At 47.0% G+C, this 14,704-nt stretch overlaps 1 protein-coding gene across 8 annotated transcripts in view; it reads right to left on the bottom strand.

Moving 5' to 3' along the window:
- RNLS (renalase, FAD dependent amine oxidase) overlaps positions 1–13,964 on the bottom strand; it is a 158,416-nt gene extending 144,452 nt beyond the window's left edge. For 4 of the 8 annotated variants that reach the window (XM_084845749.1, XM_084845746.1, XM_084845744.1 and 1 more), the window contains exons 1-4: positions 13,792–13,964; positions 12,797–12,902; positions 9,477–9,619; positions 2,051–2,209 (exon numbers count right to left, since the gene is read on the bottom strand). In XM_084845749.1, the coding sequence (XP_084701875.1) occupies positions 2,051–2,209; positions 9,477–9,619; positions 12,797–12,902; positions 13,792–13,912 (529 nt within the window). In that variant the 5' untranslated portion in view covers positions 13,913–13,964. Of the gene's footprint in view, positions 1–2,050; positions 2,213–9,476; positions 9,620–12,796; positions 12,903–13,791 lie in introns of all 8 variants that reach the window. The other 4 variants (XM_084845747.1, XM_084845745.1, XM_084845743.1 and 1 more) reach the window with 1 other exon arrangement.
- Positions 13,965–14,704: the final 740 nt, after the last annotated feature.

Consider the following 14,704-nt stretch of genomic DNA (forward strand, 5'->3'; position numbering starts at 1 on the left):
CCTAGCGAGGTTCGCCTGGCGCCTACATTGTACTCCTTTCGGCGCCAGGTGAAGACCTTTTTATTTTCCCAGGCATTTTAGCTTTCTAAATTTTTATCTTTGCTGTTTTAAATCTGTATTTTAAACTCCTGTACTGCTGCTAGGTTTTATTGTGGTTGTATTGTTATATTGTGGTTTTAATGTTCTATATATTTTAAATTGTTTTATTGTGTGTTGTTTGGTTTTAGTTTTTGTGAACCGCCCAGAGAGCTTCGGCTATTGGGCGGTATAGAAATGAAATAAATAAATAAATAAATAAGCTGACACTAAAAAGTATTTGCCTGGAGCCAAAATGACATCACTGTTATGCCAGGCAAACCTCTCCGGGGAGGGCATTCTTTCGACCGGGTACCACAACCAAAAAGGCCCTCTCTTTGGTCACCACCCACCTAGCTTCAAACAATGGGGACGGGCGGGGGGCAATGACACATGACATGGAGGAGGGCTTCTGATGATGACTGCAGAGTTAGGGCATGCTCTAGTGGTGGAAGACAGTCCTCCAGGCTTGTGCATCCTAAGCTGTCTAGGGCTTTGTATGTGATTACCAGTGTTTCGAATTGAAATTAAATGTGTGGTTGCCATTTTCAGTAGCTATCTGCCAACCCCTCCCTAATCAAGGCTGCTGAAGCAAGCAGTAAACATGCATATGTTCAAAGTTTCAGCTTGCTAAGGAACCTCTCATTTTTGTTTTCAGTTCCAAATAGGCAAGCTCTATTTTACTGTAAAAACAAACCTCAGCACATTCTGAAACAACTGCTTTTTCTCCAGTAAAGACTTTCAATTGCTACAACTTTACTGACCTAGCAAAACATCAGGTTAAGAGTTTTGTATTGCACATGTTGCACACTGCATTACACCTTCACACCACAAATATTCTCTTTTTGTAATGAGTCAGAAATAAGTCACCTCAATCGGACTTAAAAAAAAAATACTATAAATTTACTTAAGCATAAAACAGGTCACGGCGGACTTCACAAGTTCAGTGTTAAGTGGGAGACAACCAGTGAGGTGAAATGGTTGGAGTGCTGGATTAGGGCTGGGAAGACTAGGGTTTAAATCTTCCCTTGTTCCATGAAGTTCACTGAATGACCTCGGGCCAGTCTTTATCTCTCAGCCTTACCTACCTCACAGGATTGTTGTGATGATAAAACAGAGGGGGAGGAACTAGGGATGTCAGAGAATTTTGCCACGAATCTCGGGGAGGCCGAATGCCAGCGCATTCGGCCCCCCGAAATTGGTGGCAAAACGGTCTCCCCCCCCCCCCCGGACGGGACTTACCTTGGGCGAATCCTCCTGGCGGCGGTGGCTCCGGTTCGGCGGCGGTGGCCGGTCTTCCGACCGGCTGCTGCCGCCATTTCCAGTTAAAAAAAAAAACAAACCAAAAAAACGTGATAGGCTACATAAAGATTTACGTAGCCTATCACGGCTGAGTAAAAACAAAAAACAAAAAAACCCCACGCGTATGCAAATGGCGGCGCCCATGGGCGCCCGCCATTTGCGTTCCTTATTTTGGCACGTCTAGTCTACGTAAAAATTTACGTAGACTACGGCGAAAATAAGGGGAATGCAAATAGCGTAGACGCTACGCTATCTGCGTTCCCCTTATTTTCGCTGTAGTCTACGTAAATGTTTACGTAGACTAGACGTGCCAAAATAAGGAATGCAAATGGCGGCGCCCATGGGCGCCGCCATTTGTGTATGTGCGGTTTTTTTTTTTTTACTCAGCCATGATAGGCTATGTAAACATTTACGTAGCCTATCACGGTTGAGTGCAGGGACGCAAATGGCGGCGGCTATGGCTGCCGCCATTTGCGGCCCGGCCGGCCAGGATTCGGGGGTGGAGGGACGGAGCACCTCACCCCCACCACGAATCAAAGTTCGTTCAAGGTAAGTGACTTTCGTACATCCCTAGGAGGAACCACATATGCTACCTTAAGCTCCTCAGAGCAAAGCTGGGTTACAAACACAGCAGAATTAAATTAATCAAACAAAACCTCATGTGGAAACTTACAGTTGGCAATGTCCCCTTGAAGCTGAAGAATCTGTGGGACAGGCATTGTGAGAATAACCACATCAAACTCGTCTGAAGAACCTGTATTGATGCAGACTTCCCATTTCCCATCTTTGAGCTTGATTTGAGTAATGTGGTGGTCATAGAAGACATCTGCATCTGCTTCAAAAGAAAGAGAAAAGCTGACGTATGTTTTGTGATAGAAGTCCCTTACATTTTTTTTAACCACTCATACAATTTAATTTAAAAGAAACTGCTTTCAAAAAAATGTTCACAGGAAAAGAAAATGTTGGTTAAATTCTCTTGAGTGGTGTGTGCAGTTCTTGCGCTTACCTTACTTATGAGGTGGCTGAGGAGCGTGTGTGAGTGAGTGTCTTGTCTTCTACAGTACAATCATCTCACCCTGGCTTCACACAGTTCAATTAAAGCCCAGGGAAGAGGTCCTCTTCCACAGGGCATTTTCAGATTAAGAAGCGTAGGCAGCCGGGGGGGGCTGCAGGGTGATGGAGAGATGTGCAGCGGAAAGAAAAATTATGCACAGCACCCTTGGCCACCTTACAATGTTAAGGTAAGTTCAAAAGCACCATCAAAAGAAATTCTAAAGCACCCTACAAATGAGGTAGAAGCGTCTTTTACAGGGGGAAAGAAAATTTTCAGGAAATTGGAGGACAGATTTTGGCACAGCACTAGCACCACCTCTTCCCCAGAGCTGGGCACAACACTGCCCCCCACCCCCCACCAGAAGGCTTGCAGAAGGAGCAGTATTATAAGCATCTACATTAGAGACAAGGTATATCCACAATCACCTCTCAGAAATTTAATGTCTGGGATACCTTGGGGAAGGTGCTTAACTCCAAAGAATGACCAGAAGAGCAGAGCCAAATTTCTTAGAAGTCATTTTTCTGAGAAAAGTCGTAAGATTTTTCTTTTTCTTCCCTTCTCCAGCTGCCCCCAGAAATAGACGGCCACTTTGCAATGCCCCGGAGTGACAATGGATATCGGGGCACTGTGGAAGATGCAAAACGGTGACACAATTGCTGCTGTTGCCACTTGCAGCAGCAGTACAAAAAACAAAAACACTTGGAAAAAAGAAAGAATCTGTGCTACAGCCACTGCTAATGGTGAGCCCCACCTCCAACAAATTGTTGGAAAATTCTGCCACCCTGGAGACATTTTGTAAAATGGTCCCCACAGTTTCTCTGCCTGAAAACAGGGTGGAGAATTTTGAGAGGCCATTTGCGCACAGCCACAGTTTGAACTAATTAATGAGCAATCCTATGCATGTTTAGACATGCTGGCTGGGGAATGCTGGCAGTTGTACGACCTTAATGAATCAACAGGACCAGGAAACGGCAACCAGAAGTATCAGGGGACTGGAGCAAGTCCCCTGTGAGGAAAGCTAACATCTTCGGGAGCTTTTTGGCTTAGAAAAAAGACATGTAAGGGGGGATGTGATAGAGGTGCATGGAAGTATGCATGGAGCGGAGAAAGAATCTCCCATAATACTGGAACCCAAGGTCATCCAGTGAAGCTGAATGGAGGGAGATTTAGGACAGATAAAAGGAAGTACTTCTACACACAGCACATAGTCAAGTTATGGAATTCTCCACCATATAAGATGTAGTTTTGGTCAGCAATTTGTAAGGCTCTAAGAGGGGAATGGACAAATTCATGGGGGATAAGGCTATCAAAGGCTACTAAGTCCTGATGGCTATATACTACCTCCATTACCAGAGACAGTATGCCTCTGAACAACAACTGCTGGGAAACTCAAGCAGGAGGGTGCTACTGCACTCACATCCTGCTGGTGGGCATCCCATAGGCATCTAGCCAGGCACTGTGTGAACAGAATGCTAGACTAGATAAGCCTTTGGTCTGATTCAGCAGGGGTCTTCTTATGTTCTTAAGGTCACATATGCCTTTGTCCTCGCATCCCTACAGTGGATCTCGAGGGCACCAATGTGCCCACAGGCACCTCCCTTGACAACTGCCAGGTTCCCTGCGAAAAAAAGCTGGCAAAGGAGGCCAGCAATGGATTTCCAAAAATGGCCCTGTGAACCATGTGAGCCCCAGAGGCATGCTAGTGGAAGGGCCTTACAAGGGCCCTCTCTCCCGACATTGCATAACAGATGTTCCTCCTTTTTCATGTTAAAAAAACAATCCGGGAAGAGTAAATGCTGACTGCACACAACACTGATGGAAAAATCCCACAACTTTATATCCAAATTAAAAATTCAACAGATGGGAGGCATCTCCCTCCCCTAAACTTGTGGTAATGCCGTTAGCATGGCTGCCAACATGCACCGCTGTCGTCGTCACTGATAGTTGTGTAACCAACCAGTGGTGCTTTAAAGGCAGAGTGCACTCTAACCCACACAGCCCCCCCCCCCGCACTTCTTAATTTCCTGCATTTAGGAAACACACTTTGGTTAAAAGGCAACGAGTTCAGACAGCATAAAAGACAGCAAGGTTGCCACTCTTCTCCTTTGTCTCAACGCACCAAAACAGAATTGCCCAGATTGTCCTCAGGTTCTTTCCACGTGTACCCCGATTCAACTCAAGAGTAGCTGACCCAACAGCAACCTAGCACATTGTATAACTGTATAATGCAGGGCGTAACTGAGTCAGCACTTATTCTTAACAGCCATGAGGAACGGCACACTGATACATGCTGCAAGAACCGTGCCTGAGTAAGTCCCTACATTTGATGTTCCACGATACACTAAAACCACGAGCCACACTGAACTGCCACATGAGAAAGTATGCTCGGAACCCCCACCCCCTGTGTATCGCCCCTGCAGTGGGCGTTGAACTCTTAGGCTAGAAGTGGCAAAATAGTGGTAAGTCAGATTCAATGGTTTACTTACAAGGAGACTTTATTGGGTAACTTACAGCACACAGGCGTACCCGATGGTTGGATCAAACAGCTTCTCTGAACCACGAACCACTGGGTCAAATGGGTTTTATACCATACACGTTAGCAATAACAGCAGCAAGCACCCACTAGCGTTCATTCCCAGCATAGCTACCTGCAGCTTTTGGTTCCCAGCACAGCCACCTGTAAAAAAAACTTCGCTTTCCAGGCAGAGTGCTTGGTAACACTTTCACTAGTATGGAATGTACTAGGCCGCACTATCGGCCCTTTGAATCATCTTCACATGCTCAGAGGCTTATTAGCAAGGGAATTGCACCAATAATGAACTTAAGCAAGCATTATGGATCTCTAGGCCCCTCTAACACTATAAATGACTTGGTTACGCTCCTGGGGCCAAATATACCCTGGTAATGTACAAACGAGTTAGTGTATGTGTTCAACTCCTTTGTCCAAAAGCCCCCACAGCGAGCTGTTTTGGTGATCCTATATTGAATATGAGTGGGTACGGAGAAGCAGTCAATTGCGTTCCCTGCCATGTACTCAGATCCTACTGGCTTTTTGTAATTATTTATAAAGTACCTAATGTTGCACTAATCCTAATCTATTACATCTGGAGCATTTTTATGGCAGGTACAGTGGTGTGCTGAATTGAGATCCTGACCCAGAAGAAATAATCAGATGATCACTTAACCACAGCCATGCACAGGCCGATACAAGATACCACATTAGACTGAAACCAGCCCACCAAAATGGTTGCATGAACTGTCCCCAGGACTTTGATTTCTAGGGGCTTTTCTCTTTGAGGTCATAGAGGAAGTGACACTGATAGAAGAGCAGAAAGCAACACAGTAAGAAACGTAATGTCAATTAATCGCAGAATATGAACACGTCATTGTGAAAGATCTTACAAATAGAAGAGATTCAGAAAAAGCTGGTGCTGGAGGCCAGTGCTTCATTTCCAAGAATCCTCCTTGCTTAGTAAATAATGATAGCTGCAGCTCAGCGCTTCATTTAGAAGCTGCCCAGAAGGAAAAAAAGGAAACTGGGATGTGGCAGGGAGTTTCCTGAGGGACCAGATGGGAGCAAGGGCAGCACTTTGCCCATGTGGCATGGGCCTGTGAGTTTGTGCCACCTGGGTTTTTTCGGTGGTGGTGGTAGTGTTTGTGTTAGGTACTTTGTTTCGTTTTTTGGTGTAATATTTTTCTTGGGTTTTGTGTGGGTACACACACACACACAGATTACATCTGTGTTGTCTGGGATATTTGTGGGGGGAGTGTGTGGGTTTCTCTAAGCGTGACTCATTTGCCTTCAGAGAAATGGATATTTTGCTGTGCTTGGTCAGGGATAGTATGTAATTTGGCATTTGGAGCTCATACCATACCTCCATCTTTCCTTCAGTTTGTTGGTCAAATAAATGGTTTTTTAACCTCATCTGTTTGCCTTCTGTGAAACTGATGGTACAGCAGAAAACTCTGGTTATGTGTTTCAGAGCTTAAACACCACCTTTGGCATGTACTTAAGTTCTTGGGCAAGTTACTTTTCACCTAGCTTGTTTCCCTTCTGGAAATGGATGTTTTGTGGCAGCTATTTTGCAAATAGACAAGCCCCCATGGCAACCATTTTGTTAATGTGTCCCCTAATTTTGACACTCACTCAAAATTCCAGATGTGCCCACTGGCCCAAAAGGTTTGGGGACCCCTGTCACATTAAGGTTGGATTACCCAGCACACACTATGTAGGGATGAATCTGGAGACCAAGGAGAAACTTCAGCTAGTGCAGAATGCAGCTGAAAGGATTCTCTCTGTGACTCTGCTTTTCTATCATCTTCACTAGCTTCTAGTCTGTTTCCAGGACTGCATCAACCTGCCTGTGCACTCAGATTACCTAGGGACGCCCTCCTTCAGGTGCCCCTGCCTTTTTAGGTGAAGCAGATTGTGAAAGGGGAAAAGGCTGTTTCTCAAACGTAGCAACCTGCTTATGTAATTCTGCTTGATTGGTGCCAATTTACAGCACTGTCCTATGCACATTTCCTCAGATATAAGCTCCATTAAATTCAATGGAACTTACTCTTAAATGAATATAGAATTGTGGTTGCAACCCTTTACATACATCCTAAGCCCAAATGTACCCAAAAAGGGCTTGCTTCTGAGTCAGCACATATAGGATCACACTACATGCGCTAAGCGCCTTTTTATTTTCCAAGGCCTATGTGGTACTGCTGTTTCATTTTATTCTGCTCATTTCTTGATTATTGTAGTAGGATGTATGTATTTCTTGTTTTATATCTTTTCATTTTGTGAGAACTATCCTGGAAATACTTACTAAAAGGGTTGTATATAAATTCACTAAAGAAATAATTGATAAAATTCAAACTGCCAATTACTACCTTCAAAGCCCTAAAGAGCTTAGAGCCAGAATCCTTACCAAACTACCACATGAGCCCGCTCAACCATCTGGAAGGCTCCTACTGCATATTCCACCAACATCAAGACTTGGTTGACGGGAATGGATGATAGGGTCTTCTCTGTTGCTGCGCCTAAGCTCTGTAATGCCCTGCATTCATTTAGGCCCATTCCTGGTGACATTCTGGTCCAAACTAAAGACATTTTTCCTCTTACAGGCCCTTTGCCTGTTGATTGTCTGATGTGTCCTTTAATTTTTTGCCCGACGCCCTGCTGTTGCTTATTGTTGTCCGTATTATCTGCTGTCTCCTGTTTGTTGTTTATGGATTTTATTGCAGCTTATTTATCATTATTGATTGCTTTATGTTGCAAGTTGCATTAGGTGCCTCAATTGAGGAATGCAGAAAGGGTGGAAATGTTTTTAATAATATAATAAAACCTGAATACTAAATAATCTGAGAACACCTTACGTAGTATCCTTGGACTGATCTCTTACCACTCACCCTATGCCTAGGATGCTCTTGATCTGCAGTAACTCCTGTTACTCTCAATCTCTCCATCCTAAATATGTTATGTGGAAGCAACTGCACTGGAACTAACAGACCTTAGTTTCACATAGTCTCTAGTGCTAACAGAACTCCAATAAATCACTTACAGATTCCATCTGTTCTTCACCTGAACCCCACATCACATCACAATGGACCTGTTCCTCTCTGCTCCACAAGAGACAGAAAGAAAAATCAATCTGCCAACAGTCGTTTCCCCTTGACCCCACTTGTCAACCTGCTGGCCTGTCAGCCCTGCAACACCAGCTATGGCAAGTAACATATTTGCTTTGTTTTCTGGGCCAACTGCCATTTTCTTGGTTGAAAGGCAGAGTACAAATCACATCAATAAGTAAATCAGATCTCCTGTAATATGAAGTACTGCATACAGAGGGCTCAGAGAGTAAAGACATAGAGCTGGCTCACTGTTACAGGTAGGAGTAGAGCAGGGTAGGTATGGTAGTAATGGTGAGGCAAGAGAATGGTCCCTGCTCTTTCCAGTTTATCTCCCAACTTGAGGTTCCACATCTCTGAGCTCTGCCTTGATGTTGTTGTTGGTTAACTCCAGGCCAGTGATGAGGAAGGATCCTTCATCCAAGATAGTGTTTGGAAGAGGAAGCCAACCTGCATGTATAACCGACACCTGGCTGGATGAGACGGCCAAATCTTGGTCCACCTGACTTGTGCACTGATGGAGCTTTGAAGGGGGCGGGGGGGGAGGCCATGTGGCACATAGGGAGCTGCGTAACACAGCTTCCGCAGTCTCCTCCCCTTCCCACCCCTTTTCCCTGTCTCCACGCTCCATTTCCGAGCATGGAGATGTAGCCAGCATGGAGAGAACTGTGCTGGCTGTGTGGGTGGGGGAGGGGGTTGGAGTGTCAGGGTAGAAACTGAGCCCATAGAGCCCCAGAGCAGTTCTGATTCTGAGGAGGAACAGCAATCTGTGGGAGAGGAGGCAGTTCATCCCTCACAGACTCAGCAGCTGGCAGAGATTCCTCCTGCCGACATTCCTGAGATAGATAGTGATCCTAGCAGTGAGAAAGTGCGGGAACGGGGCTTGCTAGATGCTTGATGCAGACGCCGAGAGCAACGAGTAATGGAGGGCACGGAAAGGAGGTGTAGCGCCCATTTGGCGCGCAAGCAATGGCCACCTCCCATGGACCCAAGGGAGAGAGGGAGGATCTCTCCCTAGACCTTAAGTTCTGGTTCTTCAAGTGACTCTCTTTCAAATGGGGATCAACTGCCTATTCGAAGCTTAGGCCACTCTGCTGTTCCTTGCTTTAGTTGCTGGTGATTAGCATCTGAAAGAGTCATTAAGTTGTAAAAGGATTAAAGCTTTGAAAAGAATCCTTTGGTCTGTGTCTTGAGTTGGCTATTGGAGTCTACTGAAAGAGGCCACCAGGGCGCTCCTGACATGGAGCATGGTAAAAATCCTGTGTCCCCCAGACTCTTTCTAGGGGACATAGGAATGCTCCCTCACGATCTTTGTTCCAAAGATCTTTACCAACTTCTGCATCAGGCCCCATGCATTTTCAATTAATATCTGTTATTCCAAAAACAAAGTCAAGAGAACACATCCTTCACAAATATGCCTGGAAATTACCTGACTCCTTTAAATAGTGCTTGGGAATTGATGAAATTCCCTGAGGTGCTACAAAATTCTCAGCTCCTTCCTTCATTACTATTCCATCTATTGTGGCAGTCAGCGGCCTCAGCACTCCATGGGTCAACAAATCTTCGTAAAAGCTAAAAAAAATATAAACAGTTAAAACATTAAGCAGCCAACTGGGCATCTATGTCCCAAAATGGAACTTTGGCATTTTCTTTTGAAATATTTAACTGAAGAAGTGATCCAGTCCATATCCATTAAAATTAGGAAAATGTCCACATACACAGCAACGGAATGGACCTTAAGATTCAGTGGAAGAGTATTTTATTGCTCTTCTAGATAAAGCACTAAGGACTGACATCAGAGATTTACAGCTCACCTAAAAGCTTTGGTAAGCCAGCTCATGTGCATTGGAAGGGGCACTATGACAGAAGACATGACAGCACTGAGATATTGCAGTAGTCACAGACAGGGCTATGTGTACGTGCTAATTGGTGCAGGACTCCCCATTTCAAAGCCTTGAAAGTGCGTGAACAATGCCTGCTGAAATCTCAGAAGCCAGAGGGCTAGGCAGGGTCTGTAGCTCACTGGCAGCAAATATGCTTTGTATGCAGAAGGCCCCACATTCAATCCACAGCACCTCCAGGTATAGCTGGAAAAGACCCCTCTCAAAACTCTGGACTGCCGTTGCTAGTCAGTGTTAACTATGTTGAGACCAAGACCACACTGGTCCATCTAAGGCAGCCTCATACTTTACATTAAGGGATTACTGGATAAGACTTTCACTAACTGATGTCGGGCATCACTGTCTTTCCACAACTAATAAAATCAGAATAAATTTTACAAAATACCAAACTCACAGCAAGATAAACCATGCAATTTGTTCAATTTGCATAACATGTACAAGTTACAGAACCCACCTTTTCTTGATACAGGAATCTGACTTGTCTGGCCACAGAACTGTAATGTTATTTTATTCAGCAGGAATTGCTCTCAGCCCTGTTCAAAGGATCCCTTTCGACATTTCAGTTAGCCAAAGTCTGCTGTTCTGTGTGTGAGGGAGTGGTGTACATATGAAAGATGCCTGAACCGAGCTTCCAAATGGTCCGCCCAACTCACACAACACCTTATATGCTGGATGGGGAGAACATAAGAAGAGCTGTGCTGGATCAGACCAAGGTCCATCTAGCCCAGTATTCTGTTCACACAGTGGTCTGCAGAAAACCCACAAGCAGGACATGGGTGCAACAGCACTCTTCCGCCCATGTTCCCCAGCAACTGGTGTACATAGGCATACTCCCTCCAATATTAGAGGTAGCATATAGCCATCAGGACAAGTAGCCATTGATAATGGGATCCTCCAGGAATTTGTCCAATCCCCCTTTGAAGCCATCCAAATTGATGGCCATCACTACATCTTGTGATAGTGAATTCCATAGCTTAACTATGCACTGGGTGAAGAAGTACTTCCTTTTATCTGTCCTGAATCTCCCACCAATCCACTTCATAGGATGACCCCGGGTTCTAGTATTTTGAGAGGGAGAAAAATGTCTCCCTATCTACATTCCCCACAGCCTTCATTATTTTGTACACTTCTATCATGCCTCCCCTTACCCTCCTTTTTCCAAGCTAAACCCCAGCTGTTGTAACCTTCCCTCATAGGCACCTTGATCATTTTAATTGCCCTTTCCTGCACTTTTCCAGCTCTACGAGATCTTTTTATAGGTGTGGTGACCAGAACTGTATACAGTATTCCAAGTGTGGTCATACCATAGATTTATATAAGGGCAGTATGATACTGGTAGTTTTATTCTCAATTCCTTTTCTAATTATTCCTAACATGACAGAACTTGGAGACGGAATTATGCCTCTAGTTCATAAAGACCTTGGCATTTGGTTCAGGAAAGACAAACACAAGTATGTTTTTCAAACTTGTGGAATTCACTACTGTAAAATGTGGTAGTGAGATAGCTTTAAAAAGGCTGAGACAAATGCATGGACTACCAGTTGCTGCTTGCCCCCAAATGTGTAAAACTTGGGAGCAAACCACACATTCCATCAGAGCTGTGTGTTTGGAGCTCAAAATGTAACTTTGTTTTTATAAAAGCAGATTCAGCATGGCCCCCAGATTTGGATTAGGCCCAAGCTGGGGGCGGGGGGGGGGGAGTTTGACCCCTTCCACCACAATCTTGGGAGCTCAAGGACAATCAGAGAATGCAGGTGCAGCATCAGCACCCAGCATCCTTCAGCAGGTGCTGAGGCCATGTGGCGCCTACTGGCACCAATGCCAGTCCTGAGTCTCCCTGGCCAGGTTGTGAGCAGCTATGAGCCATCATTTTAAACACCTCATAATACTTTGAAGTGCCCAGCACTGCCTTACTCCTGGTTACTGTGGGAAATTTAAAATAGTGTCGGCGTCCCCCGCATCACCATTGAGTAACCCTGTTGAAAGAAGGCCACATCACCAAGGGACCCTTCAAGCTTTTAGCCAGCCCCAAGAGAATAGCCCTCTCCAACATACTCCATTTGTGAGCTCCAGAAGCACTGGGTTAGCATATGATTGCCAACTGACCACGAAACACCCAACCTGGCCTGCTCTTGTTCCCTTTGCAATAGTCTGATGTGCAGAAATTAACAGGTGAAGCATTTCATAGCATGGAGATAGTGTCACTGGCTATTGTCTTCACTTGGTGCTGCTGTTAAGATCATAGGTACAAGGGCTGGTTGAGAAGTTGGCCACCTTAGGCCAGCTGCTGTTAGAAACTAATCTCATCTGGTCCTTCAGATCAAAGGCAGTTCTTAGGTTAACAGAGATTTACAACTTGTACCTCAAGCTCTTTTATATAAAAAGAATGTTTTGCATTTGTGACAAAATCCAAAGTGAGCCACTCTGAACTGCAGAATGCTCCAGCATAGTCTGTCTCTCTGTCTCTCTCTCTCTCTCTTTCTCTCTCTCACACACACACAGGTTAAATACAAGCAAGTGCATACAAAACTAAAACAATTTCCTTTATTAAAAAAAAACACAAACTCATGCAAGAAAAGCCTGTGCTAGAAGACACAACGCATACTTAAATTCTACTTCAAAGTTTCGGCAAGATCTAATTTCCAAAATACCAAACCGAACTACTTTCGTGAAGGGGGGGTTTCTCCGTCGTAAAAGTCTCTTACCCAAATGTGATTTACATTTCGTTCACTGACGTTCAGCAGCAGACGCAAAGGTCAGCAACGCGTTCCGCCTGTTCCTAGGAAAGCATCGGCGCGTCTCGTCCTTGACCTGTTTTAAAAAAACACCCCGAGCAACCCCGGCTCACCTCTGATGCTTCCCGGCGTATTCGGGCATTCGCGTGACGTACTGGGCTCCGAGATCCGCCGTGCATTTCGGATCGTGGGAGCTGCGGCTTGTAGCCATTCTTCCCCCTTCAAATCACGTGCGTGGAGACAAGAAGTCTTTTTGAAGCACAACAGCCGCGCGTGGCCAATCAGCTTCCTCCGTGCGCCGGCGGCGTCTAGTAACTGGGCAGCGGCGGGGACTCGCTCAAGCCCTTTCGCGCAGGCTGCGGCGCTTTGCCGCTCGCGCGCACGCAGCGTGTCTGCCCCGAAGCCCCGCCGAGTGATAGCTGCCGGCTCAGGGATCGCATCAGTGATACGCACCGGCCCGATGTCAGCCTCCAATGGAGAGGGGGTTCGCCGTCTTGCAGCCCGCTCCGATGAACGCGGACGCGCAAAGTCGTGCCGCCGAGGGTCACGAAACAGCCATGACTTTCGATCTGTGTCTAGCAGCTACGCCTCGTTTCCATTTTTACTCTAGAGTAGGCGCAGGCCCCCGATTTGGCGCGAGACCCTAGCGTGGAGGGAGGGTGGCTTTTCAGATCTGGATCGCCTACTCTGGAGTAAAACTGGAGGGGGGGACGTAGCTGGTAGACACAGGTTGAAAGTCCTGTTTTTCGCTCCTGGGTCCAAACAGGATTTTTTATTCTGAAGCCGTGCGCGACACACACGCTCACTGCCGGGGAGGAAGAAGCGCCCTTCAACTAGCTTCGGAGGAAAGCAGCTTGAGGATCCGGCTGCACGGCGGCCACTCCAATTGCAACCCTGTCTACGCACTTACCCGGGAGTAAGCCCCATCAAAGCCAGCGGGACTTGCTTCTGAGCAAGCATGCCCACGCCAGCCACTCTCTCCGCAGCGTGTCCGTGCGGGCGGTGCTGTTATCCCAGGCGCCTCCTGTCAGCCTAGCCTTGCCTTGCCAGACCCTGCAACCGGCCCCTTTCCCCGCCGGGATCTGCAGCCCGGGAGCGAGAGACTCACCTGCGCCCCGCGCCTTGTCCCACACCACGACGCGCAGGAGGCGCTGCGCCAGCTCCTTGCGCAAAAGCGCAGCGCACAAGCTGCCCACCAGCCCCGCGCCCGCGATCAGAACGCGCGCCATGGCCGAAGCGGCGGTCGGGGCGGGCGCCTCGGATCCTCCCTCCCCTTCTTCCCGGGGCTTCCGCGGCCGGCCGGCCGAGCCGCTTTGCTGCGCTCCGCCGGCAGAGGGAGACGGCGCAGCGGACGACTCTTCCAGAAGGCGGCAGCCGACGGCCCGCGGCTTGTGCTCGGGGCCGCTGCGAGCGCGGAGCGGCCGCAAGGATCGAAGGATGGCACTCCGAGTAGAGCGGGCTGCCGCCGTGACACGTCGCGAAACCCCTGCAAGGGACCCCCACACGCACCCATGGCTTGTTGTTCAGTCGTTCAGTCGTGTCCGACTCTTCGTGACCCCATGGACCATAGCACGCCAGGCCTTCCTGTCCTGCGCTCTCTCCCGGAGCGTGCTCAAGTTCATATTCATTGCATCCGTGATGCTATCTAGCCATCTCATCCTCTGCCGTCCCCTTCTCCTTTTGCCTTCAGTCTTTCCCAGCATCAGGGTCTTTTCCAGAGAGTTTTCTCTTCGCATTAGGTGGCCAAAATATTGGAGCTTCAGCTTCAGTATCTGTCCTTCCAATGAGCACTCAGGGTTGATTTCCTTTAGGATGGACTGATTTGACCTCCTTGCAGTCCAGGGGACTCGCAAGAGTCTTCTCCAGCACCACAGTTCGAAAGCATCAATTCTTCGGCGCTCAGCCTTCCTTATAGTCCAGCTCTCACAGCCATACATTACTACTGGGAAAACCATAGCTTTGATTAGACGGACCTTTGTCGGCAAGGTGATGTCTCTGCTTCTTACTATGCTGTCTAGGTT

This window comes from Heloderma suspectum, chromosome 3 (genome assembly GCF_057233095.1).
Source record: "Heloderma suspectum isolate Gila_16-S chromosome 3, 16-S_ref, whole genome shotgun sequence".
In the NCBI taxonomy this organism is placed as follows: Eukaryota; Metazoa; Chordata; class Lepidosauria; order Squamata; family Helodermatidae; genus Heloderma; species Heloderma suspectum.